Source organism: Dama dama, chromosome 23, assembly GCF_033118175.1.
Source record: "Dama dama isolate Ldn47 chromosome 23, ASM3311817v1, whole genome shotgun sequence".
Taxonomy (NCBI): Eukaryota; Metazoa; Chordata; class Mammalia; order Artiodactyla; family Cervidae; genus Dama; species Dama dama.
In genome coordinates, this window is record NC_083703.1 from 19,568,596 (window position 1) to 19,587,341 (window position 18,746).

The following is an 18,746-nucleotide window of genomic DNA, read 5'->3' on the forward strand; positions in this document are numbered from 1 at the left end:
TGTATTAATATAGAATGCTTTTCCAAATGTACTGTTAAGTGAATATATTGTTAAGTAAGTGGTGTGATGCCATTTATATAAAACAGATGAAGAAAAACCATCTCTATATTCAATTATGTAAAAAGGGGGAATAATGACATTTATGCATAAAATACTCCCAGACACATATAATAGATTCCTCTAGTGATGGGACCTGGTAACTCTAGCATGGGAGTGAGAGGGAGACTGAGATTTCAGAATTTGCAATCATATAAACGTACCTGTTCTCCCCTACATTCCCCTCCACATTAAATTGCTCCAAAATTTTTGGTACGGTTATTTCACCTTTAGTGTCTTAACAGCTTTATTGAGTTATCCTTCACATACCATTCGGTGTACTCATTGGAATTGTATGGTTCAGTGGTTTTTAGCACATTTGAGGGTTGTGCAAACATGATGACAATCAGTTTTAAAACATTTTCATCACCTAATTAGCAGTCACTTTCCATTTTTCTCCAGGTCCTCTAACCCTGTGCAAACACTGAAATACTTCCTGTGCCTACTGATCTGTCTTTTCTGGATACCTCATGTAAATGGAACCCTGTAATAGGCGGTCTTTTATGACCAACTTTATTCACAGAGTATGTTTTTGAGGTTTATCTATATTGTAGCATCTGTCAGTACTCCATTCCTTTGTGTTACAGAATAATCATTGTATGGGTGTACTGCATTTTATTTATTCATTTGTTCCTTGATAGACATTTGAATGATTGCCTCTTTTTTGGCCTTTATGAATAAATGCTACTATGAACATTTGTGTCCAAATTTTTCCGTTTTTTATTTTATTTATTTTTGGCTGGGCCAGGTCCTTGTTGCCGTGTGGGCTTTTCTCTAGTTGTGGTGCTTGGGCTTCTCACTGCAGTGGCTTCTTTGTGTTGCAGAGCAAGGCTCTCGGGTACTTGAGCTTCAGTAGTTGTGGCAAGTGGGGTCGGTAGTTGTGGCTCCTGGGCTTTAGTTGCTCCGTGGCATGTGGGGTCTTCCTGGATCAGGGATCGAACCAGAGTCTCTTGCATTGCCAGGTGGGTTATTTACCCCTGAGCCACCAGGAAAGCCCCATGTCCAAGTTTTTGTGTGGACATGTTTTCTCTTGCATAGGAGCGAATTACTGAGTCATGCGGTAGCTCTATGTTTATATAAATCACTTTTGTAATTATTATTAACAGCCATACGATACTTAGAAATGGTGCTCTCAGTGAGAAAATCTAATCTATGAATCATTTTCAAATGTAATGGAAATTTCATAAATGTTATTGTCATAACATTTCTTTCTTTGCCCTCTCTCTTTTACGTCCTTATATAAATTCTCCATGAGTAAATGATCGTTTAAACAATTTAAATAAGATGAAGGAGCATACATTTTATTTAAGGAGCTTAAATAAAGGAGCTTTCTACTGGGCAGGCATAGAAGCCAACTGACTGTTTTAGCATACTTCCTGTTACTGGTTTGTTAGTTTTTCATGTATTTCCCTGGGCTGATGCTTCTCCCACTGTGGTGTTCACATTTTCCATCCAAGAGTGGATTATCACTGTATATAAACCCATTCTCTCTGTTGATCTCAACAGAGAAATCAATGCCAGTCTGATTCTGCTAAAACTTGAATAAAGCTAAAAGGTAATGCAACCATTAAAATAATGTATGAGCAGGGTGTGTGGTATAATCCCATTCTTACAGGGGGAGGAATGGAATGTGAAGCAAACAGTGATAGCTTTTTGGTACACAGTTACACAGTAGTCTCCCTACCCTGAGGAAACACTCAGATAATCATGGCTCAGTTCAATTCAGTTGCTCATGTCTGACTCTTTGTGACTCCGTGGACTGCAATATGCCAGGCTTCCCTGTCTATCACCAACTCCTGGAGCTTGCTCGAATTCATGTCCATCAAATTGGCTGAGGGTAGTTTAATCCTCTAATAGTGGTTAAAGAGAGTTCTGAAGTCATACAGAAGAGGACACCTTACCTAGCTTAAATGGGCCCAGAACATTTCTTAAAAGCTAATATTCTGGGCCAAGGCTAAAATATCAGTAGGAGTTAGGTGAATGGATTGAAAGGAGGAGGCATGGAGAAGAGAATTTTAAGTACAGAAAGCAATCAGGGTAACACTCAGTATGTGTGAATCAGCATGTTGTGTTCAGTGACCTCTAAGCAAAGAAGTTTTCAGATTATGATGCCAAGGAATGGAGTTCCATGAGAAGAGCAAGGTGAGGAGGGGCTTCAGTCCAAGGTCACATCATGGACGCTTGATGAGCCATGTTGCCAATGAGCTTAAACCAGATGCTATCCATAGTGGAAAATCTCATGCTGCTTTAAGTACCAGAGTGACACGGTCAGCTCTGTGGTTTAGGTATGTTATTTTTGTTGCTGAATGCCAGATCCAAGAGTCTAACTTTCTTACAAGTCAAGAACTCTGTTGACCACTGTGACCCTCACCAATACTATGCCTGGCATGTATCTAAGTGCTCACTAAGGATGTTACTAAGTCGGCTGGAGTAGGACATGGTGACCCACTCCCACTATTCTTGCCTGGGCAATCCCGTGGACAGAGAAACCTGGTGGGCTACAATTCATGGGGTCGCAAGGAGTCGGCCATCACTGAGCACACAGCATATAGTTGTATATGGCAATTGAGGGCAGGGGTTCCAGGGCAGGTCTGAATCCTCCTGATGCCATCAATAAATAGCTCTGTGACCTTAAGCAAGTTTGTTAATCACCATGTAATTAGTTTTCTTATCCAGAAAATGGAGGGAACAGTGGGCCCTACTTCATCAGATTGTTGGGAGGATTAAGTGACTTTATATAAAGCCCTTAGATATGTGTTTGGCTCATAGTAAGTATGGGCTTCCCTGACAGCTCAGTTGGTAAAGAATCTGCCTGCAATGCAGGAGACCCTGGTTCAATCCCTGGGTCAGGAAGATCCGCTGGAAAAGGGATAGGCTACCTGCTCCAGTATTCTTGGGCTTCCCTTGTGGTTCAGCTGGTAAAGAATCCATATGCAATGTGGGATACCTGGGTTTGATCCCTGGGTTGGGAAGATCCCCTGGAGAAGGGAAAGGCTACCCACTCCAGTATTCTGGCCTGGAGAATAAATTCCATGGACTGTATAGTCCATGGGGTCGCAAAGAGTCAGACATGACTGAGCGACTTTCACTTTCATAGTAAGTACTGTATAAATATTAACAGTTATTAGTACTTCTTTGATAAGTAAAAGATTACTGCAAACTGGAACTGTTGAGGGCCTGACCCCAGAGCTTTCATGGGGTTGCACGAGAATGGAAGGATTTAAGAAAATCCCACACAGATAGGATGTGTGAAAAGCGTGAGGAGTTAAGGTTAATTTTCTGATTTAAAACTGGAGCTTTAGGTTCCCCTCTTCCCCTAATAGACACATACACACACATGGATTACTGCTAGTTAGAGGAAGTTTAAGGCCTGGAGGTAGTCTCTGGTCTGTTGATCAGAGAGAGAGTTGATTTGGTGTGGCACACCCTCTTTGGGCTTTTGTTTGACCTCTCTGATTCCTTTTCTTCTCTTCCTTGAAGTCTGTTCCCTGGACTCCTCTGGAATTCTTTTTTTCACCACGGAAGAAGGGCCCAGGGCCGCCTCCAGTTCGTGGACCATGCAGCTGGTCTCTTGTCTCGTTTCCCTTCTCTCTGTGCATCCTGCCTTCCCCCTGCTGTCTCTTTACCTCCTTTTCCCCACAGTGGGACACAAAGAGGAAGAACGTTTCCTCCTTGTTTGACCCCGGCTGCTGACTAACTTGGGACTTCACAGTCCTGGTAATGAGGGAAAACTTCAGGGAGGATGTGAAGGCTTGTGCTGGAAAAATGCTCCCTTGTGCAATTAAATATGGCTTTAAGAGGTTTTTCTTTTGATTCTGTTCTTCTGGTGTGTTATGGAGAAGGGTTTGGAATCCAGCTAAACTGATGCTTTAAGAAAAGAAACCCTTTAATGGTTTTGCGTTTCCTCATATATGGGCTTGGTCTCCAGTTTAAGGAGTGCTAACCACGAGGATTTGGGGCTGAAGCCTTTTTGTCTTGACCGAGTATCTGCTATGCATTTCTCATAACTTTTTGGCTCATTGAGCCCCAGCTTCTTTCTCTCAGCATGTGAAGCTTCTTATTCTTTGGACCACCCTGAATTATAAATAATCTGTGTTAAAAGCTCTCTATTTCTTAGAGTTTGTAGTGAATACAAACATTCTGAGGAATTCCTTGTCGGGACACTTATGAAAAGATGGCAGCCAGTGTTGATTGTTCTCACCAAGTGCCAGGCTCTGTTCTCACCCCTTCCTGCATCCTGCTGTCTAATGATGCGATTGTTACAGAGACAAGTGACTGACCCCGTGGAATTCATGCTAATGTTAGCACTGTCTTTAATTAACAGATTTCAACACTAAACTTGCACAATGTCTTTGAAACCAAGAGTAGTGGATTTTGATGAAACCTGGAACAAACTCCTCACGACAATCAAAGCTGTGGTGATGTTGGAGTATGTGGAGAGAGCAACGTGGAACGACCGCTTCTCGTATCCTTTGGTGGCACCTACGTCTGCGCCTGTCAGCGCGCTGGCTCATAAGCTTGTTGAAAACAGGTTTAAGCTTTCCTAAATGGAAGAACTTCCCAGTATGACTGTTTTCAAATGTATTATTGTTCACAGTTCCAAGTTTATTGCCCGTATGTGGCAGTCAACAATCTTCCATGACCTTTTGTTCAACAAATACTTTACTGAGATTTAGCGTATGTCAGACACCGCTTCAGGCTTTGGGAGTACAGCTGTGAACAAAACAAGCCCCTTTCCCTTCATTCTACTGAAGGGATAGGCATTAAGTAGATGAAAAGCAAACCTAATGCCAGTGCTTCTATTCATCACAACAGGTTAAATATCGGGGCGGTGGGCTGGGGAGGACTGAAGCAGGTCAAGGGTCTGAGTGTGGCTGGAGTGTGTGTGTGACTCTGCAGATAGTGGTCAGGGAAGGTCTCTCTGCAGATGGTGATAAAACTTGAGCAAAGACTAGGACAAAGGGAGGGAGCAGGTCACACACCGACCTAGGGGGCAGTGTGCCAGGCAGAGGGCGCATAGCACATTCAGCGGCTGTGAGGCTGAAGCAGTTCTTAACTGGGTTGTCTACATTTGTGAGTTACGGGTTGTATATGAAAACAGATTGGTGGTTTCCCTGTGGTCTAAAACCTGCTGCTCTGCATTCCTACATGACAGCAATCTTATTTTAAAAAATTTGTATAACATACATAATATATACTATACCTAATACGGAGAAGCTCTATACAGTCAGCAAAAACAAGACCAGGAACTGACTGGCTCAGATCATGAACTCCTTATTTCCAGACTCAGATATAAATTGAAGAAGGTAGAGAAAACAACTAGACCATTCATGTATGACCTAAATCATATCCCTTGTGATTATACAGTGGGAGTGACAGATAGATTCAAGGAATTGGGTTCAAGGGATTAGATCTGATATAGTACCTGATGAACTATGGATGGAGGTTCGTGACATTGTACAGGAGGCAGTGATCAAGACCATCCCCAAGAAAAAAATGCAAAAAGGCAAAATGGTTGTCTGAGGAGGCCTTGCAAATAGCTGTGAAAAGAAGAGACGCAAAAGGCAAAGGAGAAAAGAAAAGATATACCCATTTGAATGCAGAATTCCAAAGAATAGCAGAATAGCAAGGAGAGATTAAAAAAAAGCCTTACTCAGTGATCAGTGCAGAGAAATAGAGGAAAACAATAGAAGGCGAAAGACTAGAGATCTCTTCAAGAAAATTAGAGATACCAAGGGAACATTTCATGCAAAGATGGGCTCAATAAAGGACAGAAATGGTATGGACCTAACAGACTCAGAAGATATTAAGAAGAGTTGGCAGGAATACACAGAAGAACTATACAAAAAAAGATCTTCATGACCCAGATGGTGTGATCACTCACCTAGAACTGGGCCTTAGGAAGCATCACTACAAACAAAGCTAGTGGAGGTGATGGAATTCCAGTTGAGCTATTTCAAATCCTAAAAGATGATGCTGTGAAAGTGCTGCACTCAATATGTCAGCAAATTTGGAAAACTCAGCAGTGGCCACAGGACTGGAAAAGGTCAATTTTCATTCCAATCCCAAAGAAAGGCAATGCCAAAGAATGCTCAAACTACCACACAATTGCACTCATCTCACACGCTAGTAAAGTAATGCTAAAAATTCTCCAAGCCAGGCTTCAACAGTACGTGAACTGTGACCTTCCAGATGTTCAAGCTGGATTTAGAAAAGGCAGAGGAACCAGAGATGAAATTGCCAACATCCGTTAGATCATTGAAAAAGCAAGAGAGTTCCAGAAAAACATCTATTTCTGCTTTATTGACTATGCCAAAGCCTTTGACTGTGTGGATCAAAATAAACTGTGGAAAATTCCTAAAAATGGGAATACCAGGCCACCTGACCTGCCTCCTGAGAAATCTGTATGCAGGTCAGGAAGCAACAGTTAGAACTGGACATGGAACAACAGACTGATTCCAAATTGAGAAAGGAGTACGTCAAGGCTGTATATTGTCACCCTGCTTATTTAACTTATATGCAGAGTACTTCGTGAGAAACGCTGGGCTGGATGAAGCACAAGCTGGAATCAAGACTGCTGGGAGAAATATCAATAACCTCAGATATGCAGATGATACCACGCTTATGGCAGAAAGTGAGAAAGAACTAAAGAGCCTCTTGATGAAAGTGAAAGAACAGAGTGAAAAAGTTGGCTTAAAACCCAACATTCAGAAAACTAAGATCATGACATCTGGTCCCGTCACTTCATGGTAAATAGATGGGGAAACAATGGGAACAGTGACAGACTTTATTTTTTGGGGCTCTAAAATAACTGCAGTTGGTGATTGCAGCCATGAGATTAAAATATGCTTGCTCCTTGGAGGAAAAGCTATGACCAACCTAGATAGCATATTAAAAAGTGGAGACATTACTTTGCCAACAAAGGTCCGTCTAGTCAAAGCTATGGTTTTCCCAGTAGTCATATATAAATGTGCGAGTTGGACTATAAAGAATGCTGGGGGCTGAAGAATTAATGCTTTTGAACTGTGGCGTTGGAGAAGACTCTTGAGAGGCCCTTGGACTGCAAGGAGATCCAACCAGTCCATCCTAAAGGAGATCAGTCCTGGGTGTTCATTGGAAGGAATGATGCTGAAGCTTGAAACTCCAATACTTTGGCCATCTGATTTGAAGAACTGACTCATTGGAAAAGACTCTGATGCTGGGAAAGATTGAAGGCGGGAGGAGAAGGGGACGACAGAGGATGAGATGGTTGGATGGCATCACCAACGTGATGGACACGAGTTTGAGTAAGCTTCGGGAGTTGGTGATGGATGTGGAGGCCTGGCGTGCTACAGTCCATGGAGTTGCAAAGAGTCGGACACAACTGAGCGACTGAAGTGAACTGAATATAATGTGTGTTTATGAAAGTGAAAGTCGCTCAGTCATGTCCGACTCTTTGCGACCCCTTGGCCTGTACAGTCCATGGAATTCTCCAGGCCAGAATACTGGAGTGGGTAGCCTTTCCCTTCTCCAGGGGATCTTCCCAACCCAGGGATTGAACCCAGGTCTCCCACACTGCAGATGGAGTCTTTACCCACTGAGTCACAAGGGAAGCCCAGGAATACTGAAGTGGGTAGCTTCTCCAGCAGATCTTTCCAACCCAGGAATCGAGCTGGGATCTCCTGCATTGCAGGTGGATTCTTTACCAACTGAGCTATCAGGGAAGCCCTAAAGGAGTGATCTGCCTTTTCTGAGGTTCAAACTCTAGGACCTTTAGATTATGAGACTGACATGCTGCCTCCTGTGCTAAGAGGGCAGACATGTATATTATATGTATAACATTAATAATATCGTTATATAGGTAAAGATATAGTGTGACCTCCAGCACCCAGGATATATACTCTGGGAAAAACCCACAGCATTCCAGTACTTGAGGAGGTTAAAGCAGTCTCTAGGAACCCTCAGCCGCAGGTAGCTGGGGAGAGGGGTGGGTGGTTGTCTCACCAGCTCTGCCCAGTGTCTGCCAGGCGCTGTGGCTGGTAAGGCCTGGGGGCAGCCCTGGCAGGCTGCTGACCTGCCTTCACCTTCTACCACAGGGACATTCCGCATGAAGGAAGGGAGTAGGGTTGAGGCCTGGTCTCTGGTTTGAAGGGCCCTATAGGAGGCTTTACGGACTGAGTAGTCCCTGCAGGAACCAGAGACTCTTTCCATCTAAAGGGAAGATGAGACGTGAAGGTATTATTACCAGAGTGTGGGTGTAGGTTCCTGTCGTCTCCTGCTCCCTGCCCTCTCCAGCAGTGCCCTGGTGCTGAAGGATGGCTGCCTCACTGAACAAGGTGTGTGTTCTCTAGAAAGGCTGGGATTTCATAAGAGTGATTCAACTTGTCAATGCCTAACCCAGTTGTTAATATTAAACCTAATGTTGGTGCAGGAACAGTGAAGTTCTTTGAATTCTGTTGCAGTTGTCAGTAAGAAACATTTGATAGGCTGTGTTCTAGTCACTGCAGATACAGAAAATGATGGTAATTTTTCTAGAAGGCTTCATAGTTTGCCGAGATCTTTTACATTTTTAGTGTTATTTGGTGTCTCAAACACACCTGTCAGATCAGTGGGGCAGATATAATAGATGTGGAAAGTGGTACTCACCGGTGAAGGGACTCACCCGGGCTCTGCTGGCAGTTGATGGAGCACAGACTTTGCAAGACCTTGGAAATCTAACACCTGATTTCTTGTACTTTCCATTGTATTTAGATGATAATTGATAATGGATTTTGCCTTTGAAGAGCTTATTACTGAACTAGTCTCTTAAGTTTTTTTGGTGTGTGTGGTGTGTGTGTGGAACATCATGAACTGTTTCTGATCGGAATCTTAGTAAAAACTTTAAAAAGTGTTAAAAGTTACTTGTGCATGAATGAGGTTGGGCTAGGCAAGTACTTAGGTACTTTTAAGACTGTTTTAACTAAAATAATGAGTAAAAAGAGAAGAGAAGGAGTTGGTGGTAGAAGATGACAAGAAAATGAGCGAAAGTTAAAGAAAATGGAATAATTAAATGTGTTCTTATTCTACAGAATATATAGTTACTTGTTGGTTTGTGAATGGTTTCGAGATAGCTAGCTTCCTTGAGAAGTGCCTTCAGTTATTGGTATTTCTACGATGTTTATTGTCTGATCCGTCTAAGATGGTCCAATTACTCTTCACCTGATCGTGAGTTTTCTGCTCCTCCCCTGAAATAAAAAAATGTCTGCACAAACAGCAAACTTGGAATCTCAGTTTTAAAATTTCATTTTGAAAAAAAATAAAGAACTGTGTTCCTAATTGTTCTACAGCAAGTTTCTCTCCTTTTCCTGTTATTTTGCCCAAGAACATAAGGTTGACTTCTGATACTCACATATTTTAGGTAGAAATTTTAGCGGTGGTAAATCTTGCATATTTTGAAAGTGAAAAAAAAAAAACAGCCCGCCACCCTCCTCTGAAAATTGTGCACCATCATATGTTAGCACTTAATTTTTTACAAAGCATTTTTTGGGGTGTGTGACTTACCTTATGTGATCCTGTCCTCTCACGTGTTGGGTCGGTGTCTTCATTCTGTATGTATCTATATAATCCTAAACTATAAGAGTGAAATAAAGGTTTTTCATTTTTTAACTTGAGTTCAAACTTAAGTTAAATCTCATTTGTTTTAAAGTAATGTCTCCAGTGAATATGAAAACCTTAACAATTTAACTAGAGATATCTATGCTTTATGTGTGGCCTATCCTGAACCCCTTGGAGAAAGACTTTATACAGAAACTAAGATTTTTTTGGAAAATCATGTACGGCATTTGCACAAGGTAAGGTCAGCTGTATGCATGATGTAAGTGTGTGTATGGCTACATAGTTATTTGACTAGTTCACTGTTTTCCAGTGCAGAACTTGTATCAAGTTAAGGTTATTTGTTTCCTAAATAGCATTTTTCTAAAATGCATTTAAGAGCTATGAGTCAAGCACTGTGTGGTTAGTTTCTCCAAGGGAAATCAGTTTAGTTGCTCAAGGTCATGCTACTAGTAAGCGAGGAGAGTTTCAAATCAAGATTTGTTCAACTTGAAATCAAGTCCTCACATGTTCTTCAGATGGTGTTTGTTTTTTTGTTTTTATTGTCCCTTCCCCACCTCTTGGTGAATCTCTGTCTTTGTAATCAACCTTTTAGCTGCCTCTTAATATCCTATCTTGAAAATCCTAGGATTAAAAAGGAGAATGGTAAATGAAGAAGTACGACAGGAACTCCCCGTGACCAATTATTTCGGTCAGTGTGCCGTGCACATGAGGGAAACATCACAGACTTGATGATCTGCGTATACACAGTGAAAGAATTTGCAGTATTTGGCTAAGATTAGTGATCTTATCAGGAACTGGATGAGATCATTTATTATTTGAGCTAGAAACTTGACCACCTTTTATTAGCCCTGTGACCCTGGGCAACTCACTTAACCTACCTCGTGGATTGAACTTTAAGTTCTTTTATCTATAAAATAGAGATAAAGTAACATAAACTGTGTAGTGTGTCTAACCCTGCACATGGCTAGGATGAGGCCTTTTTCAAAGGGTAATAACCTATAAGTAGAGCACAATTGATCCTATGATATTTCCCTTATAACCTTTGAAGAAAAGCTCTTTCAGAGCATGTTTTATCTATTTTATTATTATTTCTAAATAGGGTAAGTCCCTAGACTTAGAATTACTAGGTCTTAAGTCATGAACATTTTTTATTTTTTTGACTTAATGCAGTTGGTCTTCCATGTCTATGTCTTCCATATTGGTGGATGTGGAGGCCTGACTGTAGGGGAGTTGAGCCTCTGTGGGATTTGGTATCCATGGGGCATCCTACAAATGGTCCCTGCTGATACTCAGGAATGACTGCAGTAAGAAATTGTTTCTGGATTTACATTTTATCCCCCAGCCGCAGAAGTCCCTAAGGGGGCCCTGTTCCCTAGCATTGTTAATGCCGTGCCATGTCAGTCTCTCAGTCGTGTCCATCTCTGCAATGCCATGGACCATAGCCTGCCAGGCTCCTCTGTCCGTGGAATTTCCGAGACAAGAATACTGGAGTTGGGTTGCCCTTTCCTACTCTAGGGGGTCTTCCCGACCCAGAGATTGAACCTGTGTCTCCTGCGTTGGCAGGTGGGTTCTATACCACACTAAGCCACCTGGGAAGTGTTGCATTATTAATAGTGGTTGGTGTTTTTATTTACCACATGGTAGGCAAAAAAAGTACTATTTGTCAGCTGTTCCTATCATTGTGAGCTTTAATTGTTAAAATCCCAAGTTTAAAAGCATAGCATTTCATCAGAGTTATTAGATGAGCATTGAGCTCAGGACTTGCCCAAGGTCACATGGACAGTTGATGGAAGGACAGTTGAGGTACAAGAAGTGGTGACTTTGGGAATGTCCGTCTTAGCCAGTGAATTTTTGTTGTTATACTGAATTTCCATTAAAATTAACTTTTTAAATACCAGACCTCAGATTTCAGCTTGATTTTCATTTTTCAAAAGATAGTAGGCTTTTATTTTTATTTTATTAAGTAAATATACAATAACTTATTTGGAGAATGTGGAAAAATTGTCAATTTTCATAGTCTTATTCACAGAAGTGAATAATGTGAGGTGATGACGTACAACTAGCAGTCTGATCAAAATTGATGGACATGAGGAAAAAGAGATACATGGCAATAGAATTACATTCTGTTTTAATCTGACAAGGAACAGCATCAAACCATTACATTTTATTTTTTTATCTTAGGAAATGAAGCATTTACTCTGTAATGTGGATGTTTCATTTTCATCTCTAAGATTCACGTTTTTTTTTCCCTAGCTCTTTCAGTGTTACTGAAGGTAGTTAAATTAGAATGTAATCTGTAAATATAATATATTATTCTCAAATTATGTCACTTATGTAAGAACATTAATTTTTGATAAATTTCATTGCTTACAAATGAAAATGATCACTGCTTTGTGAGTAAAAAGTGTTTTTTTTCTTTATCTAGAGAGTTCTGGAGTCTGAAGAGCAAGTGCTTGTTATGTATCATAGGTATTGGGAGGAATATAGCAAGGGTGCAGACTACATGGACTGCTTGTACAGGTAAGCGCACTTTCACTCCCCTGACAGACGCTGGTATTTGGTAGTTGAAGGAGTTTTTGCTTTTATGACCTATTAAAATGCACAGAACTGAAGTGTTTCATGATGTATGGACTTTTCTCTGCTAAGGGGAAAGGTATGTAGTGAGGGTCATGTGGATACTTGGGAGCCAGGCCATATGTGGAAACTTTGTGAAAACTGCAGCTGTATTTGATGGCATAGCCCTGTTTCTTCAGTTGTCTGGGGCTGGGTAGCACGCATTAAAGCTTGACAGCTCTAAAGTGAAACTTCCGCTTGGATGAAACTTCTAGTGGATCTAAGCCAGCACCCTCCTCCAGCATATTCCTGTTTGACTCCAGGATTCAGTATCGTATGTCTCATGGAGGTACCCAGCCTCATCTCATCCTGCCTTTCCTCATGCCATTCTGTCCATCTGTCTGGATTGCTTTTCTTCCTTTCCCTGAGTGACTAATCCCCATTCCCTGCCCTGAACTTCTTGCCTCGGTCTCCTGCTTAGATCTCCTGTCTTAACTGCCCCCTCCTACGTGTTTCCGCGGCACTCTGGCCTGGTCCTCTCTGACTCATTCACGCCAACGCTGGAAATAGGTACTGGGGCACACAGGCAGAATCCCATTGATTGAAGGGTCGTGGATAAATAAAGGAATGATGCTGGCCCCAGTGGCCTGTGATGGCTGCAGTGAGAACTGCGCCCTCTCTGCATTGACTTGCACATTTACACAGTGCTTTGCAGGAAGCCACACCGGGGCCAAGGTATGGTCACCTCCTTGTGTTTGTCCTTCTTTGCTTCATGGGTTTTTTGTTTGCTTTTATATCAGTTGGACTTTACTAGATGTAGGTTGCTTATGTGAGAAACTGGAGCTTAATTCTAAGTGGCCAGTAGCTCTGTTTCTTAGAAGAGCAAAATGTAATAAAACCAGACCAGAAACCAGCCATGGCTAACAAAGGCATGGCTTACCGTGGCTTTGCCTTTTATAAAATGGTGTCTGCCATCCATTAAACGTCCTCACCATTTGATTTTTTTCCCTACCTCATCCACCAAAGTGACCCAGTCATAAATAGAACTGTGAGAATTCCTTAGCTAAACTATGAGGGAGAGCACAGGGAGGTTTAAGGATCAGAGTGAGGGCACCTGTGTGCCTTTGCACCTGCTGAGAAGCTGGGGCTGCTGGTGTACAGATGACAAAAGAAAGCGCTTCACTGTGTGGGCAGTGGGACCCCTCATTAGCTGAGATGCTTCAGCAAAGATCCAAGTTATTTTTCTGTTCTTTCGTAGTTTTCTGAGACAGCATTCTCTTGGTTCTTCTGCATCTCTCTTGACCAAAATCAATTTGGTGTTATTCAAATTAGTACTATTAAAGAACTTTTATTAAGTTTTATAACATATATGATGCACACATATATATATGTGCATACAAATAAAGCCATATGAGGTGATTTTTTACAGTGGAGGAAAACTATGGGTCAGAGAGGTTAAATGTCTTTGCTCAAGGTCCCTGAGCTGGAAAAATGACAAGGGAGGAATTTAAATGCAGATCATCCTGAGTAAGTCCATTCAGTGCCTTCATTCTGCCTAGTCTCATTCTAGATAGAGACTGCAGTCATGTAGGTTCTATTCTCATTCCTTAGCCACACTCCTTATTCTTTCTAGGATGATCTCAGTTACTCCTGGTTTTAACTACAACCTGTATATTGATTACTACCAAAATAGACGTTTATTGCAGGCAGCCTCAGTTTCAGAGTATTCTTACCTGATAGCCTGTACCTCCAAGGTGTTCTGTGGGTACATCCTACTGCTGCAGATGTTCACAATTTGTTATCTTTTTTTGCACATACTGCCCCCAGTAATGCTCATCTCAGTTAATGGTAGTACTGGACATCCAGATGTATGTGCCAGAAGTCGGTTGTCCTTCACCTGGGGTTATCTTCCGCCTGACGCCTCTTGGTCAGATCCTCCAAATGTCTCTTAAATGTATTATTTCCTTTGCATTGCTATTATAGTATGGTAGTTCAACCTTTTTCTCATTTCTCAGCTTTATATTAATGATAATGTAACCAGTTTCCCAGCTTTTGTTTTCTAATTTATTCTATATAGTAAATTTCTTAAGTGCAGATTTGATCATTTAGTAGCTTTCACTGTCTGTAGCAAAGGCTTAAGAGTCAGTGGCTCACGGGATTCACTTAGAGTGTTTTGTTTGACCTCCATGTGGTTGGCTTCATGTGATGATCATCATTGGTTAATTATACTGGTAGACTGAATCATGAGATCTCATGGAGGTACATTTGGCAGTGATTAGATGAAAAATGTTTGATACTTGTTGGATAGTAGGTTATCCAGGCCATCTTGTTAGCGATCTCAGTCTATAAGGAAATCTGTGAAAAGAAACGTAAAGGAAAAAAAAATCAGTTTTGTTTCAAAAGTATTTTTCAATATTATTTCAAAGTAATTTCTAGCCTCTTCTTTACTCTGGTTGATTTATAAGATGGATGTGCCTTAGCATAGGTGACTTAAGAATTCTGATCTTAAAGGAAAATAATAATGTTCAACTTTTCCTGCTACTCCATACCTGTTTAGGCCCTGCTGGCCCTTGATGGAACTGCTGGGACATAAGGTTATTTGTTTAATCCTAAGTTGTGTCCGACTCTTTGCGACCTCATGCACTGGAGCAAGTAGCTTGAGAACTAACAACTCCTGAAATCCAGTAGGTATTAGCATGAGAGCAGTTCTCATAATGCATTTCTCCTAAGATAGATTGAAATGCCTGATTTCTTAGAGGCTTCAAATTTACCTTTAGGCTCTTAGTTCTTGTTAGTTAATGCTATTGGGTTACTTCTAGTACTCCAGAAAAGCAAAGGACAATTATTAACCATTTTGAGCCAGGATGAATTATAAAAATGTGTACTACTGCATGAGTTGCACCTGAGCAGTGAGGTGTTACCTGTGCAAAAGAGGAAAGACTATTTAAAGAATTTATTGGAAGCTATTTTACGATCTCACAGTATATATATGTTCGTTTAAAAACAAATGTGTGGTTCATAAATTCTATTGTAAAGTGCTACAGTGACTTAGAAATTAAGAATCATGTCTGAATCAAAATGAAAAACTACCCTACTTCTTTCAGTTATATCTATAAATTATTTTAAAAGCTTCTCTATCAAGCTTAAGCTGTCAAGAGTAGAATATCTGGAATGAGAAGGATCTAGATAATAAAAGTTAGTTTAAAATTTATCCCATGAGGGAAAGAGAATAGTGACTGGTCCTCCGAAATAACACAGTGTATGAAGCTCCCTGACACAGGGTACTGGCTTGGAAGTATACACACAGACCTTGGGAAGGGATCAGTGAATCCAGACTGCTGCAGATCTCGCAGCTTCTCTTCCAAGTCAGCAGTGCTAAGAAGTTTACATTTAATATAGGAATAAGGGGGCTGCTGTAGGCTTCTGGATAGGAAGTTGGTATCCTGAAAATAGAGTTTTCAGATGAATGAGAGATGCCAGAAATGGGAAACAGAGACCAGTCATGAAAATGTTGCACTTGATGCAAACGAAGAGTCAACAAATGCATTGGAAGTGAAAAAAGAAAATAATGGGAGGAGGTGATGAATAGTTTAGAACAGGAGGACCAGCTGATGAAAAGGAGATAAAATGGAGCGTGAGGTAGGTGGTGCTAATGTTCTAGGTAGGATTCCTGATGGCCGTGGTACACTGCAGAGAAAAGGAGTGGTTTAGAGCAGAGGCTCTTACAGAAAGGCACATGTAATGGTGCAGATATGACAGTTAGGTTCCTCCTACTCAGAAATGTTACATTTCTTCCTGTTATGTCCTGCCAGATGGGTAAGCTCACTGGGCAGAAATTACATTTTTGTTTTTCTTTTTTTTCTGTCCCCATTGCCTTGTTGTACCTGGCGTGTAGTACGCATTTGGTCAGCACTTGCTGAATGAGAGAGGGGGCCCTCGTGAATTTTCTGAGTCAGCTCTGCCACTTAGTAGTGGATGGACCTCTGCCGAATTCTTTAAACTCTCTAAACTGCAGTTTTCTTACACATAAAATGGGGATCCTAATGGTACCACAAATACCTACCTCCTATTATTCAGCCAGCTGCAATGCTTAGGGCTGTCTCTGATGCATAATAGGCACTCCATAAATATTAGTGACTCTTTTTATTTCCTGGCATTCATGACTTTTATGATATGGCTCCAGGCTGCTTTTCCAGACTTGTGTTCTACTGGTAGTTTTTACCATCCATGCTTGCTGGAATGTTACCCATTTATTCATTTCGTTAATTCGAAGAAGTCTTTTTCAAGGACTGCCTGTCTGCCTGCCAGAGTTCTGAACACCGTCTGGCAGCCCTCATGTTCTAGAGAGTATGTGCAGACAAAGAGAGAACAGGATTATTTCACACAGTGGCAAGTACTGTGAGGAAAAGGAAACAGTTTTGTATCAGATACTAACTTCATTGGGGTGTGGGGAATGAAGGCTGGTTTGGCTTGGGGGTCAGGTCAGGCCTGAGAGGTGTGTGAGCCAAGACCAGAGTGACCTAGGCCAGAGGTGCCTCCCTGCGAGAGTCTGGTTTCAGGTGAAGCAGGCATTTTCTCTCAAGCTGAGGCTTCCTCTCTCTCTCCTGTTCCCCTTTCCTCAGCTGGAAGCATGGTTGGAAACCCAGCAGGAAATTACGAGGGTTATAGTGAGAATGGAAGGGAAGGTTCATTGGTACTTGGAAGGAAATGACTTTCTAAGCAGTGGACAGAAGAGACTAAAATGTTGAATGAAGCTCCACGGTGTAAGCCCTGGAGGCCAGAGCTTGAATTGAGTGAAGGTGGGAGGGAATGTGTGTAAACGATTGTGGCCTTGTGCTTTATTATTTCCCATCGTTTCCTAGAATTGGCAGAGGAGTTACGCCGTTGAGATTTTTGTTGTCTTTGCTTTCAGTTTCAGTTGTCTGTGAACAGTGAGTAGACCTTTGATTTCGATGCAGCAAACATGTGTGTTTTAATACAGAGATTTCGTGGTTGTTGCCTAAATACTTGTATCATTAATAGCCGTTTTCACCTTGGCGGAACCTGTCCAACGAATAGTTATAGGAGGTGAGCATGAAGGGCCTTGTGAAATCTGGGATGGTGGCAAGTGGTACTTGAATATTGCGCACTCTTTGCACACATTTCCTTTAATCTTAGAACTCTGTTCATCTCAGTGATTCTATGAGTTCGTTGCAGTTGGTCTTTCTTTATAAAGCTGTTTCCCTCTGGTTGACACAGTGACCTTCCACCTGTCTGTAACAGTCTGTTCCATTTTCTTACCTAGTGATTGTGATTTTGTTTTTAGTTCAAAAATGAAAAGTTACACATTTAATGGTGATAAAATATAAATTAGAGAACTTACTTGAATTTGATCTTTTTAAGCATTTTCTGTTTAATTCTTTGCAGAGTGAACTCGGCTTATTTAAGGAGAATCTGAAAATGAGCAAATTAACTTGTAGAGGGTCTGACCCTTGGATAGCAGCTGTTGAGCTCTAAGAGTATTGGAAATTTGGGGAGCAAAACCCTTGAGTTTTTTAAGTGGGACTGTGGTAATAGGATTTTTTTTTTCTACCCTAGAGGTCTTACTTTTTGTCTCTTAGGGCCTTGCAAAGAGAGTTTGGCTGATGACTTTTATCTTTTTTAAAAATTGTGTTTCTAATTTCTTTGGGGTGTATTACTGAACTATTCTGTAGTTGATTATAACCCTAAAGTTATTGTTCTAAAAATCCCAAGTTATTTCTTTCCTACTTATTTTGACATAGCATCTTGATACTACATTTGTTTTTCAGGTATCTCAACACACAGTTTATTAAAAAGAATAAACTGACAGAAGCTGATCTTCAGTATGGGTATGGTGGTGTAGATATGAATGAACCACTTATGGAAATAGGAGAGGTAGGAAATTCTTTAAAAGACTGGAAAACATAAATATGTTTTTATATACTGAGGTAATGTGATTCACTGTCTTCTTAAGAACATTGAGTTGACTGTCTTAAAATTGTCAAGATTTGAAACATCCTAAATGTTAAATAAATGAAATACTGTTATGATTTACTAAGACTTTCACATAGATGAGAAGAAAAGAAAAGATGTGGGATGAGTATTATTTTAATAATTAAGTTAATGGTGGATAATGCCAAAAGGTTAATAGTTTGCCGTATGAAGAAGCTCATAAAATGTATTTAGAAAATGTTGAGACTCTTATAGTTTAAAAAAAAAAAATGTGAAGGACATGGACTTAAAAGAGAACCCAGAAGAGATGAAATAGAAATCTGTGGATGCAGCAAACTTCTTTTAACTAAGGTTTTATAAAAATCATTTATTTCTGTAAGATTTTCAGTTAATGATAAAACCTTAATTCTCTTCCTTATTCAGAATGTCCGACATGAGAGTCAGTGTCATTTTAAATTAAGACATTTATTTTCCTTATGTATATTCAGTTTTTATTTGAGTTTTGAAATAAAGTTATAAATACTTCTTCTGATGGGTATTTACTTTTACAAATGTTTAAAGAAAACACTGAG

General features: G+C 40.7%; 1 protein-coding gene across 3 annotated transcripts in view; it reads left to right on the forward strand.

The window, feature by feature from the left end:
- CUL2 (cullin 2) overlaps nucleotides 1–18,746 on the forward strand; it is a 69,039-nt gene that overhangs the window by 11,736 nt on the left and 38,557 nt on the right. For all 3 annotated transcript variants that reach the window (XM_061126146.1, XM_061126145.1, XM_061126147.1), the window contains exons 2-5: nucleotides 4,421–4,561; nucleotides 9,803–9,905; nucleotides 12,095–12,189; nucleotides 18,012–18,117. In XM_061126146.1, the coding sequence (XP_060982129.1) occupies nucleotides 4,443–4,561; nucleotides 9,803–9,905; nucleotides 12,095–12,189; nucleotides 18,012–18,117 (423 nt within the window). In that variant the 5' untranslated portion in view covers nucleotides 4,421–4,442. The remainder of the gene's footprint in view (nucleotides 1–4,420; nucleotides 4,562–9,802; nucleotides 9,906–12,094; nucleotides 12,190–18,011; nucleotides 18,118–18,746) is intronic.